This window comes from Haemaphysalis longicornis, unplaced genomic scaffold (genome assembly GCF_048455015.1).
Source record: "Haemaphysalis longicornis isolate Haplotype H1 unplaced genomic scaffold, Haemaphysalis longicornis Haplotype H1 scaffold_9, whole genome shotgun sequence".
In the NCBI taxonomy this organism is placed as follows: Eukaryota; Metazoa; Arthropoda; class Arachnida; order Ixodida; family Ixodidae; genus Haemaphysalis; species Haemaphysalis longicornis.
The window spans coordinates 10,488,634-10,509,084 of NW_027526460.1; the positions used below are offsets into that span (position 1 = coordinate 10,488,634).

General features: G+C 48.5%; 1 protein-coding gene across 1 annotated transcript in view; it reads left to right on the forward strand.

Moving 5' to 3' along the window:
- Positions 1-16,022, forward strand: part of LOC144152326 (transmembrane protein 135-like) — a 29,207-nt gene extending 13,185 nt beyond the window's left edge. Inside the window, exons 2-13 of the mRNA XM_077683588.1 lie at positions 1,978-2,105; positions 6,185-6,277; positions 7,000-7,033; positions 7,112-7,177; positions 7,278-7,324; positions 7,509-7,550; positions 8,351-8,741; positions 9,790-9,954; positions 11,966-12,106; positions 13,395-13,493; positions 14,338-14,405; positions 15,538-16,022. Coding sequence (XP_077539714.1) covers positions 1,978-2,105; positions 6,185-6,277; positions 7,000-7,033; positions 7,112-7,177; positions 7,278-7,324; positions 7,509-7,550; positions 8,351-8,741; positions 9,790-9,954; positions 11,966-12,106; positions 13,395-13,493; positions 14,338-14,405; positions 15,538-15,676 — 1,413 coding nt within the window. The 3' untranslated portion in view covers positions 15,677-16,022. The remainder of the gene's footprint in view (positions 1-1,977; positions 2,106-6,184; positions 6,278-6,999; positions 7,034-7,111; positions 7,178-7,277; positions 7,325-7,508; positions 7,551-8,350; positions 8,742-9,789; positions 9,955-11,965; positions 12,107-13,394; positions 13,494-14,337; positions 14,406-15,537) is intronic.
- The last annotated feature ends 4,429 nt before the right edge of the window (positions 16,023-20,451 follow it).

A 20,451-nucleotide genomic window follows, 5' to 3' on the forward strand; every position in this document is an offset into this window, starting at 1 on the left:
CCAGCGCGAAGCATTTGACTTCCGCCTTGCATATTTTAACCTAACCACCAATATTTGCACTCTAAGAATTGACACTGCAACTGCTACTGCAAGTTCCGTTCGTGTGTTTGCCCCATTTCCGATATCTTGCGGAGGGGCAAACTATGTATACAGACATATTACGCGCACATGCGAGTAGTCCATTGCTCTTGTGAGTTTTCTTGACACGCATTTCCCGCTATTGGCAAGCAAACGTAACTAGTGAAAAGTGATCTGCTCCTGCGATATATGGGCGTACGCACATTACAGCCGCCGGACCCCACTTATTGCTTGCGGGGTGAATGCAGGTCGCTGCTGAAAGGATATTTCCTAAACCAAGATTTTGTTATTTTTAAATTGGTGCCGAGTTGACGTTTCTTATGCAGATGGACGTATTTTTAGCGAGTTCTGGTGGAGGACCACTACGGTAATTAAATGCTGGTTAGTTATCGTTATCAATGATACCTCCAGTAATTTGGCATAGAGCTCGCAAAAAACTGAGGGTGGCAAGAAAAAAGCAGTCCAAACGACTGCTTGACAAGCCTCGCCACCCCTGCATCGTTTAAGAAGAAAGCAGGAAGTAACTTAACAAGAGGAAGAAAGGCACGTATACGAGAAGTGGTGTAATTACACACGCAACTTATAGGAAAATCAGGCGAACGATTAGCATTGGGTTGGGTGCGCTTGGGAAGCGCATATAGATTATGAGCGCAATTTGCCTTTTAACTTGCGAGAAAGATGTACGATCATTGCATAATTCAGGTTGCTAAAAATGTATGCGTAGTTGTTACCAAAGCCATTTTCCCTGTTTCTTGGCTCATGGACTCGTGAATTGTAGGTCTCGGTCGGCGTGGTTGTTTGGTCATCGCTCTCTCAAGGTTGCTCTCCGCGTCTTTTTCCCCCTTCCTGTGGTTCCACCTTTCGTGTATGCCCTCCGATTGCACGAGTACTTGCACGGCGCTCGTGCTGCTTGACATGCTGAGAGAGCCGTGGAAGGATGTGTCGCGTGTAGTTTTGAAATGTAGTGAGCCAGCATAAAAAAGAACTGCGTTTGAAAGGCATTCTTGCTTCAACGCGAAAAAGACAAAAGGAGCTAGGCGCGAATGGCGCCGGGCAACAGGCAGACAATAGGTGTCATTGCCGAGGGACAAAGCGAGGGAAATTCGGGGAGGAAAAATAGATTAAGGTATTAGTGCAAAGACAAAAATGCAGTTGGCTTTCGCCGGTAGAGTCCCTGCAGTGTACATGCGTGAAATGCGAAGATCAGCCGCATTACTAAGCGAGGAATTTCGAACAAGTACGCATATAGAACGCATCTTGTGTCGATTGTTGATCAGTCTAGCGTGGTCGCATGCCATCTAGCAAGGGGATCCTCCTGTGGCTCTGCTGTTTTGGAAGGCAGGGGGGGGGGGGGGGGGATTTCCTCACCGTGGGTAGATGGACACGGGGTATCTGTCTCGGGTTTTTCGATTGCCTTGCTGTGTCCGATTGCGGTGTGAAAGCTACAAAGAGGCGCGGTGCCTTTCCCTTCCGCTTCCTGGTGTTTATAAACGGTGATTAAGTTTGTACTAATAAGGTGTAACTTCCGGGTATTTAATACAGAGTCGTGGTTTTGATTCCCGATTCTGAAGTCGTTAAGCCAAGGTTCGGTCCGCACAGCTTGTGAACTGGCAAAATCATTTTATTTCCACCATCTATACAGATGGTGTCCACTCACGCGCGCGCACGCGCAAAAATTTGAATATTGTTTGGGTTCATCCTAGGGCGGAAGTCGTTGGGAGAGGCCTTCATCCAGAATTTAACAGCAATTGTTTTATTATGATGACGATGATGACAATGGTGATCGGCTTTAACTTCCAAACCTTAAAATCGGAATTTCGGCCGCTATGTTTGCCGCTACGTGCGTTTTGGAATGTCCTGGTTGACTCTTCCCCCCGCGATTGCGCATGCCTGCTGCAGGTGGGTCAGCTGGTGGCCCGTCGCCATGGCGCACGCGCCTTCATGCAGACCTTCTGGAGCGCCTTCGACTCGTCCATGTTCCTCAGCCAGAACTTCTTCATATATCTGGCCCTCGTCTGCACCCTGAGGTAGGCTGCTCCAGTGAACTGGAATGTACCCGGGCTGCGCTTGATATATATTTCTGCAGGGGTTGTCAAACGGCTGTAGCCCAATGCCTGCCGGCCAGCCTTGCGCACTCCTTCTTTCTCTCCCTCTTCCTCTGTCCCCATTTGTTCTCACCTATCCCCTTTCATTCCCCCTCTCCCCTTCCCCCGGCCTGGGTTCCAAATGAGTTCAAAATATCCCCAGTCCACTTCTTTTCCACTTTCTATTTTAATAAATCACTCACTCACTCACTCACTCACTCCGTGAGATGCAGATTGTCCGACGCGTCATATATATGTCTGTTCGCCTGAAAGGTAACCAAGCTTTCGTATCAGTGCCAACGCAAGTTCAAGTTGACTTTAAAGGGGAGAGAGGGGCCCAAAGCATGCCAAGCAAGGGTGAGGGGGCGCGCACTGTAAATGATTAGTAGCTAGTGTTCAAAAGGCGTATTACTGCACTCTCTATAGATATACCACCGCTGAACTGCAGTTGTGCGCTGTAGTGGAATAAAGGAATCTAAAAGTTATGGCGGAAGAATCGTGGTACAAATCGATGAAACTTTGAACTGCATGACGCCATCCTGTCCGGGAAAAAAAAAAAAAAAAACACGCTTGCTAGTTTTTTAAGTGATCCAGTAAACACGTGGACCCGGACATTTGCAGACTTTTTGAAGGAACCAATGAAGAACTTTTAATCATATAAAAAAAGGAGGGGGATTAACGGTTTTTTTTTTGCGAGTTCCCGGCGATCAGATGTAAATTCAAAGAGATAATAGACTGTACAGTACAAACTCTCCGTATGTATAAGTCAACGATGAAACGGGAGCATCGCGGCGTCGTTAACCATGGCGGCAGAGTGGAAAGCGTTGTGCTGCTGAGCGCGAGACCGCGAATTCTATCTTAATCGGACGCGGCGACCGTTCCTCGATCTGATAAGCCGCGTGTACATTCATTCACATTTACGAACTCCCAGGGTGGCACCATGACTGGTACGAGTGCGTTTCGTTCGTTGCCGCTATCGATGCTACCAACTTTCGGTGTCACATGGGTACGGATCTGCGGGAACGTTCATCGTTTGAACGTACGTCTATTTTCCTCAGCGATAAAGAAATCGGATTCCTACAAAATTTAGCTGTAATTATACGAAATCAGAAGTTAAGTGAACAATAGCATTTTTAATCGAATCACGCGTACGCGTTGGCGCATGCGTTGGCTTGGTTGTTCACAGGGTGTATCGGTTTCTTCTATTAAATTTCAGTTTCTAGTCCAGCGTTGTGTTGTCTCGACTCTCCTGGTGTGTTGCGTCCTTTTTCGCTGGTTTCCCATCCGTCGAAAGTGCGGCGCTGTGCATCGGTAAAACAAGTCTCCTGCGGCAGCCATCCATGGCCGCACGTGCGCTTGCCGATCGCACTTCCTCCAGAAGGAAACCCCTGCGGCGCGCCCCTCCGCTTGCGTAAGCCCGTGCCGCTAGGCGAAGTGACGGCATCAGACTAGGAGGAAGTCCCGCGATAGGTTGCTCCCTTCGCACGGCCGACTTCGCTTCGATACACCACGCCGCCGTTACCTATATAGAGACATGCAGGGCTGTATGGCTGCCGAGTGCACGGCACTTTCCTCAACTCAGCCACTACTCTTGTTGGCCAGACAGTGACGTGTGTCCCTCTTTTACCTTCACCATTCGCGTGGGCGCGGTAATGCGATTTTTTTTGCCCGCCAGTGGCCGACCGCCCCTGTTCCGTCTTTTGGCGGTGATGAGCGCAGTGGTTGCTGCTCGAGGAAGTTCGGGAGAAATACCGTGCGCAGTGGTATAGCGCGTGCGCCAGGAAACTGATACAAGGGCTCAAAGTTTCTCTTTCCTTGAGTGTCAAGGGCGCTGACAGGAAGGCCGGGATCGTTTATGCCCCGCGGAACGTAAACACGGGCGGCGCGAGTAAATAGGATAGTGCGAGGAATTTTGCTGAATGATGTCGATATATTAAGCACCTTGCTAACTGTGGTCCTCTTCTTTGATAATGGCATCGTACACCCGACAGGTGTGGCGTTTTCAGTCGGCACGGCAGCACATACGAGGCGTTTTTTTTTTAATCGAAATGACCCAGATCTACAAACCGAAAGTAGGTCAGATAAAACTGCAGTGACAAGAAAAAGTCGGCAACTTTCTTCTAGAAAAGAGGTGGAAAGAAAATAGGTGAGATAACGACCTGCAAAAGTGTACGCAGGTCGTAGTTGGCATCGGAAATGAACCAGCTCCTGCTGTTGCGCGGATCAAAACGAGCCAAATCCATTTACCCAAAGGGAGTTCGCTTTTGGCGCGACCATAGGGCTGTTTTGTGCGTGTTTTCAGAAGTTTCTTGCTTTTTGGGGGTGGCTTTTCGTCAATTCAGACGGCACTTAAGAGATCGACGAAAGATCTGTACCCAGACGTCGACGACAAAGTGAACAGAAGTGAACGAAATAAGATGGATGTGAAGCAATCATTTCATCTCGTCTCCCCGTCCCTACGGAGTAAATCCGGTTATTATATTTGTTTTACTCTATTTACAATTTTTGTACGCGGCATCTGTGTGTGTTGGTACCCCGAAGCCGCCGCTTACAATCCCTGGCAAATCCCCCTTCTCTGTGGTCACGAGCCACTTCATTAATATGAGCAGCCTTCTTGTGACGGGTTCTGGGAATTTGTGGCAAGGCAATAAAGAGTTTGCTTACTTAGTGAGTGCCTTCAGGCGTGCCCAAGAAAATGATCCTACGGGAGAATTCGAAAACAGCTGATAATTCTGCCAAGAGGACTGACCTGCTCTTCTTGAATGCTTTTGCTCTACTTGAAGCCCTGTTGTATATGTTTAATGCCTTTTTCACCAAAACTCCATCGTACCATCCTGTAAAGTCGGCTGCAATAAAGTTTTCATAAAAATGTCGCATCAACCTATACAGTACGAGCCAAATCCGAACTTATCATCCTAATATTGGTCAAATTCACTGCGTATTTTTAATTACTTGTGGCCATAAAATTACACTAGCTGACATGCAAAACACGGCATATAATGGCTTTGACAGCGTTGCATTTAGGTCCGTTAACAAACGAGCGCGCTTTTTTCTCAAATTCGCTTTAGGTGGATTTGGCTCATTTCGAAAACAAAAACGCCTGATACGGGTGTGTGGCTGAGCCCTGGTACGAGACGTAGCAAATGAGGGGGGCCGTGTATCAATTTCTGAGATATACACTTTGACACTAAACGTTCCACGTGAGTGAACGCAGCACTGGGTCCGTATAGCTTCTATTTACACGTGGGCGCGTATTGTGGTCAGACACTGGTGAGTATGCAGGCCTGTTAGTCCACGAAACTATACACAAATATACGGCTTAGAAAAGCCTGCGACACAGAGAGCTAGATCTGAAGTAACCAAAAAATATGTAGCATTTACAAAAATGCAAGGTGACTTGGAGGAAGGGAGGGCAGTATGCACAAAATGCTTGACGCGCGCATGATTGGGAACGATTGTGCCATTCGTGCACGCAAACTTTGTCCTCATTATAGCTCTTCACACGCTTTTTTTTTGTTGTTGTTGTTAGCTTGCTACCCCTTCTTTCGCGCCGCTAGAAGTCTCTAAGCAAACAGGCACGCGCTGCAAAGAAATGCCGCTCGACGGTCAGACAGACGAAAATGGGGCAGGACCAGAGGAGGCTAGAGACCGTAAGGGGACGACTTTGAAAGCGAAGGAGAGTGTCGTCCGCGGTCCAAAAGTAGAGCAATACTGAAAACGTGCCAGCTTAGTCACCAATCGCCTTATCGCCTTACGAGGGTGCCAATCCGCACCTGAGAGCACTCATAAAAAATGATTTTCAAATGCGTAATTACAATTTGAATGTCTGCAGCACAGTTTAATATAATAAAAAAAAAAACGGAACGGTAAACTCGTCATTGTTGGTTGATATCGAAAATGCCCTGAAGCGTCCTGGTGACTTTGAAAAGGCAGGGCCTTATTTGAAGTCATTGGTCTAGGGAGGTAGTAGTTGCGGGTTAAAAGAATCGTTTTCTCGTTCTGGTTGCGTCGTTTCTCCACAGGCGATTGACTGGCCGGCTGCACCTTATGCAGTCCACTCTGGTGTGCGGCTTCGTTTCTTCCGCCTGTGCCATTACGATCGAGAGACCCGCGAGGTAAAGTGATTTCCCCTTTATCAGTCTGAACTGTACGCTTAAAAGGTATTGAATGGCCAACCACGACACTCGCTTGGCTATCTAATATCTCGGAAAATGTCGCCCTAAAAAAAAAGAACCACGAGTTTTACCGTTCACGCTGCAGCTGTGTATGCATCCGCTTGCCTTTCCTTATTTTAAATGGAATGATGCACGAGGTTTCGGGACAATATTCGCATATTTGTTTCGCGCCATCTTTTTACTCGGTAATCTCGTGAGGAGATGCTTAACATAGCCATTTAAAGTCGTGTGGGAGAAATATAAAAGCGCCTACATCCGAAAGCTGCTCTAGCACAAGCGGAAATTATAAACTTCGTGGACCTACGTCTGCACGAGGTATAATAATGTAACGGTTGACATTTGTAACAGTTGACATCGATTGGACATGCGCATTACGAATGGGCAATCGATTTCAACCGTTACAATAAGGAAAAAATCTAGTGAAACGGTTGACATCAATCGGACATGCGCACTACGGATGGCCAATCCATGTCAACCGTTACAAGGCAAAAGCTCTTGTGCACTTCAGACTTTAACTTCATAGCGAATCCACTGAAATTTATACCTCTGACACAAGGAAGAACTGCCAGTATATAACATACAATTGCGTATTTCTTTCTGCCAGTTGCCGCTTTCCCTTTTGCTCATGACGCAGCTTTTCTTTTCCTTATTTCTTCTTACAGGAGGTCAGTTCTGGCGTTATACATGATCAATTTGGTAAGCGTCCGCTTCTTCGGAACCGCAGCGTTATTGGTGACTCGCCGTTTATTTTAACAACTTCCTCGTTTTCTTCAGGCGTCGGAAATTATTTATCGTATGCTACGGAGCAGAGGATTCGTCAGAGACGTACCATACTTTGAGGTGAGCCTGCCGCTTCAAAATATCAGCGAGGCAAGCTGACAATCCTTTCACGGATCTCTACTATATTTTTCCACGTTTTTTTTTTTTCTCTGTTGCGCAGGTGGCGATGTTCGCACTGAGTCTCGGCGGCTATATTTATTATGCAAGGTACGTGCAACCGAGCTAGTCCTATTGTGTGGCTCACGTGATTTTTTTCCTTAGAACGGTGATTTAAAACTTGAAACCGCTAATAATTGTATTTCTGTGTCAAAGCAATGTGTTCAGCATATCGCTCTTCATTGTGCGCCAACAATTCCACCTGATATAAATTTCTTTTTTCGTCACTTGACAGAAAAAATGGTCACTTCAATGACTTTGTGCCACTGGTTCTGAGGTGAGTGACCTACGCGTTGTTTTCCAGTTCTCGAGATCGTTCCTCTTTGCCAACAGCTATAGATTAACAATAGTACTCGGCTATTCGGATGCCACCTGTTTTGTTGACGCCAACTGCCATTGTATTCGGAGCTAACTCCATTTCACGAACTTGCGCAGTGTTGACGAAGATAATGCGCCAATAGAGATCATGCGCAGTGGCAAGGGGCAGGTGAGGGCAACAGATTCAGTCTTCCGCAATTGCCGTGCCTGTACGGATACCTTCAATTCAGAGTTGACAAAAAGGCCGTTGCTCAGCATCCCAAACGTCATCCTGTTATCGCGCGCGCATACGTTCTTCGCCGGTAAAAGCAGCTATCTGCAGGCAACCTGCAGCGGGGAGCAGAGAACCTGAGGTTCTTCCTTTCCAGACGCTGTCGCTTCAGCTCCCGTCAGCAGAAACCGGATGACGCGTCTTGGGAACCTTTCATTCCGCGCATTATTGACTGCGCCTCCGCACGTCACGCAGGAGTATGCATATCTATGCGTATCTTCTGACTCTAAAATTTAAATTCCAAAAGTTTTAAAACGACTGGAGTCCAATTGCTGTGGCAGCAATATAAGCAATAATATACCCCTGCCCCTCAAGAAAAATAAAGGCCGTGAAGCATCATGAACAGGATGATTCGAGGTATAATTCTGCAAATAAAGGATCACAATAATCATTGGATGTGCATACCCTTCAGATTTGAGATATAATTTTGCAAATAAACCCTTCTGGCCGACTTAATCTGGTAATTTCGTTTGTGCACGCCCGATCAGGCATCTAATCGGAAAGGAGGAGCTCGTGGGCAACGATCAGCTGGAGGCGAAGCTGGCGCTCAAGGAAGCCGTGCTCCTGCAGCCGCCCTGCGACGTGGACAAGCTTGTGCGCATGTGCGACGTGACGCCCATCACCGAGACCTTGATCACTTGCAACGGTAGTGGGCACATCTACGGCTACAAGGCGACCAAGGTCAACGGCCAGGTCACTGCGTCCACGGGCGTCGAGGGAAACGCTGACGGTGTTTCCTGCGTCAAGAGGTCGCTGTTTGACAAAGCACGCGACCACAACGGGAACGCGCTTCGCGTCTCGAGCCCCGTGTCACAGCTTCTCGGAGCGCGCCACTGCAGCTGTCGACACCAGTCAAGCTGCCTTGTCAACTTTCTCAAGGTGAGCCCTGTAGTGTCCATTCATTGGGAAAAAAAAAAAACGAACGAGGTTTACATTTGTCAGCCTAGTTATCACGGGCGAGCGGTGTGCTTGGCTTGGTTTTGCAAGTCTATGCATACGGTGTTTCGTGAAAGTTGGGCTACTGGGTGATTGGATTCAGTGTCGTTCTGACGACCCAGCCTGCGTGGCTCGACCGAGAGATCAGGCGCTGGCGAAGCAGCCGTTAATCTCTCACGTATCCACGTGGTACGGAAGCTGCGAGGCTCCGGGCGAACGCAGCTGCCACGCCTCTCCCAGCGGATCACGTGGCGGGACGTCACACCTGCCACACTTGCGCTCCGGCGGCTCAAGGTCATTGCGACGCGATAAATGGCCTTGCAATACTTCGAGGAGCAGAATTTTCGCTTTAATCAACGATGCATTCATGCAATAACACATGAAACGCGGTAATCTGTTGACCGAAGTGCGAGTGATAAAAAGTAAAGATATGGAGCTCATAATTGCAGTCAGGAACGGTGCTTTCTGCAATCGCATTACATGCGAATGGGACTTGTGCATGTGGCGCATATACCGCCACATTGACAGCAGAATGTCACCGCGTGTTCGGCATGCTCGTACACGCTGAAGTTGTTTAAATATACTTGGCCAATAAGGGCCCAGTGGCGAGAACTATTTAAGGGTATTTTGTCCGGATAAGGGTGTTTGCAGGAAAGGGTGTTCAGACAGCACTTTAGTGTGTTGCACACACACACTGCATTGCTAGAGCGCAGTAGCACACATTCTTACACCGATGCTTTCACACAGCTGTACACACACAACAATAAGCAAGAAAAATCAGTTTGTCAGAGCGCGGGAAGCTAGTATATATTGCTCACGTTGACTTACAGGTCGTGTTCTTTGTACTAAAATTTTCCGAAAGGGTCTAGCTGTTTGTGCAATATGAGCCCGTGTGGTCCAACTGTATAATGTCGCAGCGTCCCTTTCTTGCTGCGTGTTTTCCTGGCAGTCTCGCAGAAAGTTGGCGAATTCTCCGCTATTAATCGTGCAGGCGGTTCTGAAGTTCGGCTCCGTGGGCTGGGCTGCCGGCTTCGGCTACAGCCTGCTCAAGGGCTACCGCAGGCTACGAGTCCGGCACCTGCTCCCCAGGCTGCTCCTGGGCGCACCGTCACTGCGGACTGGGTGCTTTCTCGGAGGCATGACGGGGCTCTACAGCGTGAGTCGGCGCTTTTGTATTGATTGATTGATTCTAGGGTTTAACGCGCCGACGCAACGCAGGCGATGAGGCGCGCCGTAGTGGAGGGCTCCGGATTGATTTTGACCACCTGGGGATCTTTAACGTGCGCCGAAATCTCGTACACACGGGCGTTTTTGCTTTTCGCCTCCATCAGAAAAGCGGCCGCCGCGACCGGGAATCGAACCCGCGACCTCGTGCTCAGCAGCGCAACGCCTTAGCCACTGAGCCACCGCGGCGGGTCGACGCTTTTGTAGAAGGCAATATTTGCAGGGTATTTTCAATAGTGCAAACATCATATTTAGCACCCTTTTCATCTAGCCTAGCAAGTACGTAGCAAACGTGAAATCTTTCCGGCTAAATTATTAGGGAAACGAGCTGAGGGTGGGCTCTAAAGCGCGACACGCTCTGAATTGACATTATGTATAGGTGCTATTCGTTGAAAAGTTTAGCGGTCAATTTCTTCGCCTGGCAACACTGGAAACGGCCACATACATGGCCGATGCGCCAAGGGCACGGCTACTGCGCCCGCACGCCCAAGCAAAAATAAAATTAAAAAAAAAAAAAACACCGGCGTGCGTCATCTGCTCCGTTCCAATCCGATTCTAAACGGTGGCGTCAACAGAGATGTTATTAATCGCACTCACATTGAACTGGAGGGAACACTTCGCGTTCGGTGAGGTAGTTTGTAACGTGAAACAGTCATGTGTTTCACAGTCGTGCTTAGCATGGACAAGTACCGTCATCCCGCGGAGCCCGACGTAACGAGTGACGGCGCACCACGGCTGGGCTAGAGCGGCGGCGCCCGATGTGTTGATACGGCCTTCGCAGCGGCGGCGGCGAGAACAATGCAGCCCAGTCTCGATGTAAAGTTCCGCCACCAACACGCGCACGCCGCTGCTCTAGCCCGGCCGTGGGCGCACTCACACGGTTGCATCGTTGCATGGAGGGCGGGCCGTGGGCACATCGCCTAGCAACAGACGCTTGGCCACAGATATGGCGGCGCACTTGGTTGCCTGCATGCATTTCGCGCCATTGAATACCGGCTATAGTTATTTTTATGCGGGACATATACTCGGCTTGGTCGCGGGTTCGATTCCCGGCCGCGGCGACCGCTTTTCTGATGGAGGCGAAAAGCGCAAACGCCCGTGTGTACGAGATTTCGGCGCACGTTGAAGATCCCCTGGCGGTCAAAATTAATCCGGAGCCCTCCACTACGGCGCGCCTCATCGCCTGCGTTGCGTCGGCGCGTTAAACCCTACAATCAATCGTATACTCGGCTTGTACAGCCACCCAAATTGTTAATATCAAGGGAACGATGAACTATCGGCCTGTCAGCGCCTTATCACGGTGTCCAGCAGCGAAATAGGCGAGAGTACGCGCGCCCACATAGAACTGCCTGCTGTATGAGTGTCGTCTGCTAGGCTGTTCTCCTTAGAGCAGCACACCCCCTTCGTTTCTTATCTCCGAAGGCCGCTTCGCTAGCCGCTACCCAAGGTAGCGAGTAGCGTATAAACATTCCTGACGCACGTGCCGGGTAAGTAATACGGAAGAAAAATAGAACGCGCATTGGAGATGCGTATGTGCTTCAAATAACCCCGGTTTCTCATAAACAGTCATGCAGATACCAGGTTAGGGAGTAGGGGACAGTGCTTGCACAGAGCATTATGCGCGTCCGCGTACTCTGGTCTATTTCGTCGCTAGACACCGAGATAAGGTGCGGGAGCTGTACACCAACAGGTTAGAATCATTTATCGCATACTTAGCACTAAATTCAAGAAACGAGAACAAATGAAGGAGTATCCGTGGAAGTCTCACGTTTGTCGGTCTGTTTTAGCAGCGCGAGAATAAAAGCTCTACTGAAACTGTAGCTTGCACGTTCCGCCCACCCTTAACCGCTTCCCTAAAATGGGCATAAAGCATCTGTTTTAGAGGTAATGTGCGACTTGTCTATGTTCGCGTCATTGTTCCTCTCCCCCTCGGTGTCATGCAGCTGAGCAGCTGCCTGCTGCGCTGGTGGAGCGGTGGCCAGCGGGACTGGCATGGCCTGGTGGCCGGCGCTGCGGGCGGCCTGGCCAGCGCTGCCTGTCCCAGCTCCTACGTGTCCCTCTACCTGCTCTGGAAGCTCATCGAGGTTTGGCTGTTCACTACCTGTTGAGCGCACGCGCGGCCCCCACCCGCACGCAGCGCGTCCTACCAAATCAACAGTTTTAGGCGCGAAAAATTTTTGACTAAGGACGTGAAGGACCAAATTTGCACTCGCGGGCAGTGCCTCTCCTTCGAGTTTTCTGGCTGCCGACAAACTGGTGGCCCGGACAGATATATGCATCCGAAACTAAATTGATTGGCTTGTTTTTGTAGCGTGAGCTACACTGGCCGAGGTTGAGCAGTTTCGCGTGGCTCCTGGAGAACCGTGCTGCGCATGCGCGAGGAGCAGTGACGTCACACGGCGCACAGAACGTTGCTCGCTGCTTGGCGTCTCTCACACACCCCACGCGCCCAGCGTCTTCACCGACCTCCGTTCCGCACGTGTCGGCCCGGTACACTTGATGATCATGCGAGGGGTGGCCGGGTGTGGAACCGATGGCTCGTGCGTCGCAGCAACACCGGCGTGCGCCTATGGAACCAGCTTAGCTCTGGCGCGATTGGTGACGCTGCGCCGGAGCCGCTTGATAAATATACGTCACGTAATGGGTATACCGTGTGTGTGTCATCGAAGGAGCAGTAAGCATGATAATCAAGCTAATCCTAGACAACCAGGAAAGCTAATAATAACCAGCTGAACCTTAGCTCACGCTACGTGTATCCTGGCATAACGGAGCTAAGCCACTGCTAATTTTTTACCTGGAACATATGTATGCCCGGCTTTAATAAAGTTTGTGTTCGTACGTTCGTAGGGGGCGGCATTCTCACCTGTTTCGTCGTGACCTACTCGTTACTAATCAGAGCATCAGAATGCCGGGCGGGGTCAAGCCGCTCTTGAGATGTTGAGCTGTGGTATGACCATTGCGAAGCGGTGCAGGGATATCGGTAGGGTTTATAAGATACTTCTAGGCCCCAGATAGAAAGAGCCGCTGTAGTGGAAAGACGAACACCCGTCGCTATAACGAGCGGGCTTTGAGTGGCGCACGGTGCCCTGACCTCCGTGCTACGAGAATGCTTACGAAGGACTTTAAGACACGGAAAGAAATGCGGACGTCCGCTTCAGCCAGCCCTCTGCTGCCTTAATGGAGTTAACAGTACGGGGCTCGTATAAACACGCCTTGTCTTAATCCCGGTGTGCAATACATCGTACACCATGTTTACGTGTGAGAAGGCACGCGACTTACGTTTAGAACGCAGCTCTGCCCTTCTATTCTTCATCTCACCCAGGCCACCGACCGGTAACCCAGTGTGCGCGTTCGCTCTTGCGTACCGTGCAGCTTGTCTACCTGAAGAGCGCGGAGCGCCGCCTGGTCCCCAAATTCGATGACGCCCCCGTGTGGCTCTACGCTGTCTGCACCAGCATCATGCTCTACGTCGTGAGTGCGGGCCCTTGGGAGCTAGGGCACTGATTAGTGACATGCTATCCCAACCTCGTGAACGGTAGGAGTGCAGTGTTTCCGCTATACGTCAGAAGCACTACATGGCTGCCGTTGCGACGGCTTGCTCAATCGGGATGACTAGGTGGCTGCAGCCATAGACGTATGCTATGTCTTTGAATCTAAGCATAGCGCACTTCCGGGTTCTAAGTGTGAATTGATTGGAAGCATAAATTATAATGCGCCGGTAATGGATTCAAACGGCAATGGATTCAATGTGCCTGTAATTTATTCTATGTGATTTATGTGGTGTCTAGTGCTCAGCATATGTGCCAGTTCCTGGTTTGCGCGATGCCGGTGACGTACACGGTAGAATTGGCATAACCAACTAGCACGACTGAACGCACAGCACAGCGGACGATGGAAGTACGGCGACATAGCGAAGGGATTGCGAAATAGAAAGCGTGCGAAGGGTTACGGGGGGTAGCGCAAGGAGAAAATGGCGCTAAATGGAGGAGGAAAGCAGAGGAGGAGCGTTTGGCCGTCGACAGGCGGCATTGGTTTGACCTACCTGATCGGCCTATTGCCGTTCTCATTTGGCAGGCGGCTAGTTGTGATCATGAATGTTTGGTGCTTCGGCTGTCTCCGAGACATGGGGGCGATAAAGGGATTGTATCTTTTGACCGTGTATAATAGGCCGTACGCGCTAAGGTCTGATATGTGAGGCGTCGTTCGTGAATGACTCGCTATAAAAATATGGCGCCATTGAAAAGCATGACGTTTTTGAGCCTTCAGCTACGCAAACGTAATGACTTCTTTAAACGGTGTGTTATGTATGACGCAGGCTATTCTGGAACCCCACAATTTGAGGCCACAGTACCGGAAGTTCCTGGACGACATATCGGGCAAGCTGTGAGTATATATACGGAAAAATCGGAACACAGAACTAACATGAAAAATATACATGTGGGAACACTGTTGTACTATCGGCGTCAAATGAAACGCGAACACGAAAATATGAACCAGAACGTGCAAAATTGAAAAATACTGTTCGCAGAGTTCATATAATGGCACGGTATTGGTATATTTGGAAATACACTTTTCCCAACTTTGTCTTTGTAACTAAGCCACGCGTCGTTTTGTCTTGCATGGAAAGAAATCGCGCTATTTGTGCGTTCAGGTTCATATTTTCGTGTTCGCGTTTCATTTGACGCCGATAGTACATCTCGAGCTGCCGCTAAGGTGCAGCTAGCCTTGTCTTTAAGAGGGGATCGAGATAACACCTTAGCCACCCTCCGGTCACATCGGTAACTAGTACAAAATGGACAAACCAAGTGCAAAAAAAAAAGAGAAATAGTTTGCACTGCATGATACATTCATTTAACGAAGACCTCGCCTTGAATACGACTTGAAAATTCTCGGACAAAACCCTTTAGTAATCCGCTCGAAGTGTCGAGGAATTAATTTACGGGACGTCACTTGAACATCGCGCGTCAACCGTGAAGAGTTTCCCTCCAATAACCTGTCAGCAGCCTTACAGAAAGCTATCACCTCAACAGCACGAATACGAGGAGAGGAGAGAAAGGTTGTAGGTTTCGATGCAAGTATGAGGCTGCCAGGCGATATAGTAATGGTCACCCAAATGCATACGTTAGTGGGTGGACAAACCCTAGCAAATGTTGTACCTGATAACGGCAGCAGGAGGAAGGCAGCCTTGAGGTGCAACAAAAGCCAGAGGGCTGAATGAAAAGCATCCAGATTTCCAACGTGCGTTCAAATTGCACTCGAAAAGTGTAGGAAACGAATAGGTCACCCACTTCGTTGCGAGAGCAAGGGAACCCTGAGCACGGTGAACGTTGGCGTATTGTGCATAGTGAGCACAGGCAGTCTAAGCCTAAAAAGCCTAGCCGTCTTTATTTTAAGTATTTTATTGCACCTTAGAGTTCAGCTTCTGCATTGTATTTTTCCCTGTGGAGTGATAATCAGTGGAATTTTCAGCTCGAATAACCCATGCCCCGTTTGAACGGGCCGCCTCGTCTCGCAGGATGTCGACGATCAACCGTGTCCCGTTGGACCAGCTGGGCCTTCATTCGTCGCAGTCGTACCCGCACTTCTTCCCGCTCAACCTGGACGGTAGATACGTCAGCAGGCACTTCCTACAGCACGTGCTCATCTGGGTGTGACGGCGCCGCGCGCGCCAGCAGCGTTTGCCTATGCGCGGATGAGACCATGCCTCCGAATGAGAACGCACAGACGCTAACGATGGAAGTGTCTTCTGTTTGTGGGAGCCGGGGATGAAGTGTAGTATTAGTCATGGCCGTAAAAAATTGCCTTTGGAACGCTGTGTGCTGAGGTGAATGTATGAGGGCAGCATCTTGGCGCATGGTCGTCTTCGTATGCAGACGGAGCAGCTTGGTTAACAGTTCCTGTGATAATTTCGCATTCACACTGTGCGTGTCGGTCTTCATCTCACATTGTCTCGTTGTCATAATCGTAGAAGAAAAGGTTTAATAAACACCATTTTATGTATGTTGCGTGTGTGCTGGGCGAAAACAGAGCCGCGCGAACTGCTGCGTTTCAGGAGAGTCCGTGCTCGACCAGGAAGCTGGACGTGGACGCTGGCCCGACATATGCTCGGCAAACATTCTGAGCCGCTTAAACGCGCGCTCTCCTACAGTAAAAAAAAAAAAAAAAAAACTTGAAAATTTTGCAGTTTTTAGCAGCGCGAGAAGACTACAATGGAGGAGACGTCTGGCTTTGAAATGTGTATTTCGAGAAAAAAAAAAATTCAGCCGACAGAAGCTGTTGGGTGCACCATTGCAAACCGAACGTCTGCGAGTCCAATTGACGAAATGCACGTTGTAAGAGCTTCACGTCCGAACCGTGAGAATAATGAACTCTCGGTGAACGTCCGCACCGCTTATTGCAAAATTCCCACCAGGTACCGTGTGCGAGGCGGCGAATGTGAAGTTTTAGGGGCCTTAGGCGAATTTACATGAACAGAAGTCTCGACGCGCCCCTCCACTCATTGACAGCATTGAGTTTCGACAGGTAAGCTGGCCCCTCGGTCGTACATCACGTAACCAAACACAAGCTTGGAAGGAAGTGGGATTTCGTGTTTGAGATGCGCACTTTCTTGGCAGCCAAATGGGGAGGCGCTGCGTGGAGGACCGCATCGAGGCGCCCTAGACCGTGCTGTGTTCATTCTCTTCGCTTTCACCTCATTTTTTTAAAGTGACGATCCAGCAGATCGTCTCCAGCGACAGACCGAGCGTAAACGAACGATATTCAGCGTGTGGAAAAGATACGCAAAAAAAAAAAAAAAGTTGGCGATTACGATACTCCCTAATACGATGTTTGGGCGCAGCAGCAGTGCGCTGAGGCAGTACTTACTCGTAGGTTCTCTCGACGGCACAGCCAAGAAGTGCCCGAACTGTGCAGTTGAAAACCCAGAAGAGAGTCGCTCGTGTCAGCCCAGTGGTATCACAAATGCGATGATCAGGAACCTCGGTGACAGACAAGCCGAAGAACTTACAGAATATATTTACAATAATCTGGATCAAGGGCGAAGTCCCTCCTGAATGGAAGCACTCGGATGTCATCACAATACCGAAACGAGGAAAAAAGCCAAGAATCGACGCAATGAGACCCATATCTTTGACATCATGCGCGGGGAAAATATTCGAAAGAGTCGTTATGAACAGACTGTCAAACTTCATCGAGGACAACAACCTTGTACCACACACATGTTGGGTTTCAGAACGGGCATCTCCACGCAGGATGCAGTTCTAGTCCTCAAGGAAGAAGTGTACAGAACATCCCAAGAGGAGGCGAACACCTTATCTTAGCCATAGATTTAAAGGGAGCCTTTGATCATGTGTCCCTTAGGGCCATTCACAGGCGAATTGCACTGCGGTTAAGGACATACAACTATGTCAAAGCCTTCTTATCAGACCGCACAACATCCATTGGTATTGAAGACGTTCGCTCCGACTCCTTCAAAATGCCAAACAAAGGAACGCCACAGGGATATATTATCCTCCCCTCCACGCGGAGAGTCTCACTACGGCTAAATGTGCGTTACGGCTGAACGTCGCAACACGGCGGAGAGTCTCACTACGGCTAAAAGTGCGTTACGGCTGAACGTCGCAACACGGCGGAAGGGGGACCCTTTCAGCCGATCAGCCGTTCAAATGATCTGCAGCTAGTTTCGTTCAGCATTGTCACAGCTGGGCGGTACGTGCAAGAGCCTGCATATATATTTCGGCTTGCCTTTCCCGCATTTTCATTGTTTTCCGGCACTTGTTTTATTTCTTGCGTATTTCTTGTGTTTATTTTTTACGGCTGAAGTAGTGGCACGGCTAAATACGCGTTTAATTTTTAAATACGTATTATTTATAGAAGCATTTGAAGTATTGAACAATATTCCTTTACTCAAAAAAGGTCTCGCGGGGTTTATGCATAATTATCGCCCCAAATCTATTATTTTCTTCTCAGATAAGGTTTTAAAAAAAACTACCGTATTTACCCGATTCTAACGCGCACCCGATTTTCCTGGCGAAAAAACCGAAAAAACTTGCACCTCCGATTGTTACGCGCCCGGGACATCGTTAACAAACGAATGCGAGAGAAACGGGCGATTTATTTCCCGAAATAATCTCACTCATCTCACTCCTCGTCGCTCTCCGCTCGGTGCCTTCAAGCGCGTTCGCGATGCCACACTTCTGAACGAACGTTCAACCATGGTCGATGGGATCGTGGCCCACGCCTCACACGTCCGTCGCGAGAGCTTCTCCGGAGGTGCACGCTTCAGCCGACCGCTCGTTTTGAACGCGTGGGAGCCGCTGCTGCCATTGCTGTTTTTAAGCGCGCAAGTGAAACGATTTGACGATTTGTGTGAACGCCGATAGAAAAGCCTAGACGCCTAGGCTTGCTGCGTCCGGAAAATCGTTGCTAAAAGCTTTGGCGCCATCTTGAGATGGCGATGGCGATGGGTGGGGCAAAATTTCCGCTGTTTCGGCAGTTTCGGTTTTGAATCCGATTCTAACGCGCATGCGGTTTTTCGGCCTATTTTTTCGGAAAAAAAGTGCGCGTTAGAATCGGGTAAATACGGTAATTGAAACCAGTCGTTTTCGCCATTTTAAAAACATCCGCTTGCGCCCCCTTTCTCAGTTAGGTTTTTGTGCTGTCTTATGGACTAGCATTATGACTGTGTGCCTAACAGACAAAATTCAATCGTTCATTGACCGCTGTGACGCTGCTGCTGGGTTTTCTTAGAGTTCTCGGCAGCATTTGAGGGACCATGACGTTTTTTTCATTTTGCTTGAGAGTTATGGGATAACAGGTCCTGCCATAACTTGATACGAAGCCGTCTACTAATCATGCAACAGACATTAATTTCTACAGCAATATCATACCCTGTCACCGTTACTAGAGGAGTTCCACAAGGCTCGATCTTGGGCCCATTGCTCCTTTTAATTTAACAAATGATCTTACTCTCTGTTTTAATTCCTGAATGCATACTGCATATAGACGGCACCACCGTCTTTAACTGCCATCAAAATAGCTGTGCCTTGATCCAAATGCTAAAGGCTGACCTGTTTTCCTTCCAACGATTGTGTCCTCTTAAGAAATTACCTTAACGTACCTAAAACTTGCTTTTAGATGCGAAGCAGCTTATGGTCGAGCCTGTTCCCTGGTGTTTGTATGCTTGTACTAATATGTTTGTATGTATGTTTGTGCACCGAAAACTCCTTGTAAAATAAACTCATAAAATTTTGCATTGGTGCGTTGAACCGTTCAATCAATCAATCAATCAATCAATCAATCAATCAATCAATCAATCAATCAATCAATCAATCAATCAATCAATCAATCAATCAATCAATCAATCAATCAACAGGATTTAGCACAGCAAAGAAACGAAGATGACACCGGAGCATGAGATAAATTGGGTTTCATAAAACAAAATGAGTGGTTAACAAATGGCGCAGGATGGGCGAAAAGTGGACAGAGAAAACACTACAGCATTCAACCTTTCAGTCAATCTTTCAAACGGGAGGTTCCCGTTTGAACCCATTCCCATTTCACCCTTCCCGCTCGTTCCGTCCCGTTTCAACCCGGCGCAAAACGACCTTCCCGTTTCGCCCTTTCCCACTTGGCCCGTTCCCGTTTGAACCCGTTCCCATTTTAACCTTCCCGTTTGTTCCTTCCCATTTCAACCCGGGGCGAAAGAACCTTCCCGTTTCACATTTTCCCGTTTAGCCCCTTCCCGGAATAACGTACCCAGTTTATGAAACGTTATAAAAACATTTTCATATTGTTTTTCATTTATTTCCGTTTGTTCACAGCCGCTGCGATAGCATGCTCAGTACATCCAGAGTCCTCAGTTGACTGCTTTTCAAACCTGGGCTTCACTTTTTGAATCTAGAGACGACGACATTTGGTTACAATTCGTCATACCAATTAACAAATCTTTTAAATTAACAAAGCCTAACAAACAAAGTAACAATTAACAAATTAATAAACAAATCTTTTAAATTAACAAACAAGTCTTTTAAACTAACAAACCAAAAAATGATAAAATAAAAAAGCCCAGAAAAGCGCCGCGGAAGCACAAATAAAAAATCGCAAAAACACCCTCACTTTGAAAGAAATCGTATTTGGCGGATAAAAAGATGTCTAAAAATAAAGTAACCCTGTGTATCTGGATACATATGCCACATCTGGCTATAAAAAATCGCAGTCATGAGAACCGGCGAAAAATATAAACTTAGCTTTGCGTTTTATTGATTCTGTTTATTCCCGTCACTCTGGCGTACTCAGTTTGCATAGTAGGGCAAACCTTCAAAAACTTAAGCAGCGCAGGGTCGTCTCTAGCCTAAATTTTCTTTACTAGAGAAACTTAAAATTGTCGCGGGAATACTACCTCTAAGGGCCTTTCAGACGTTCAGCGAGA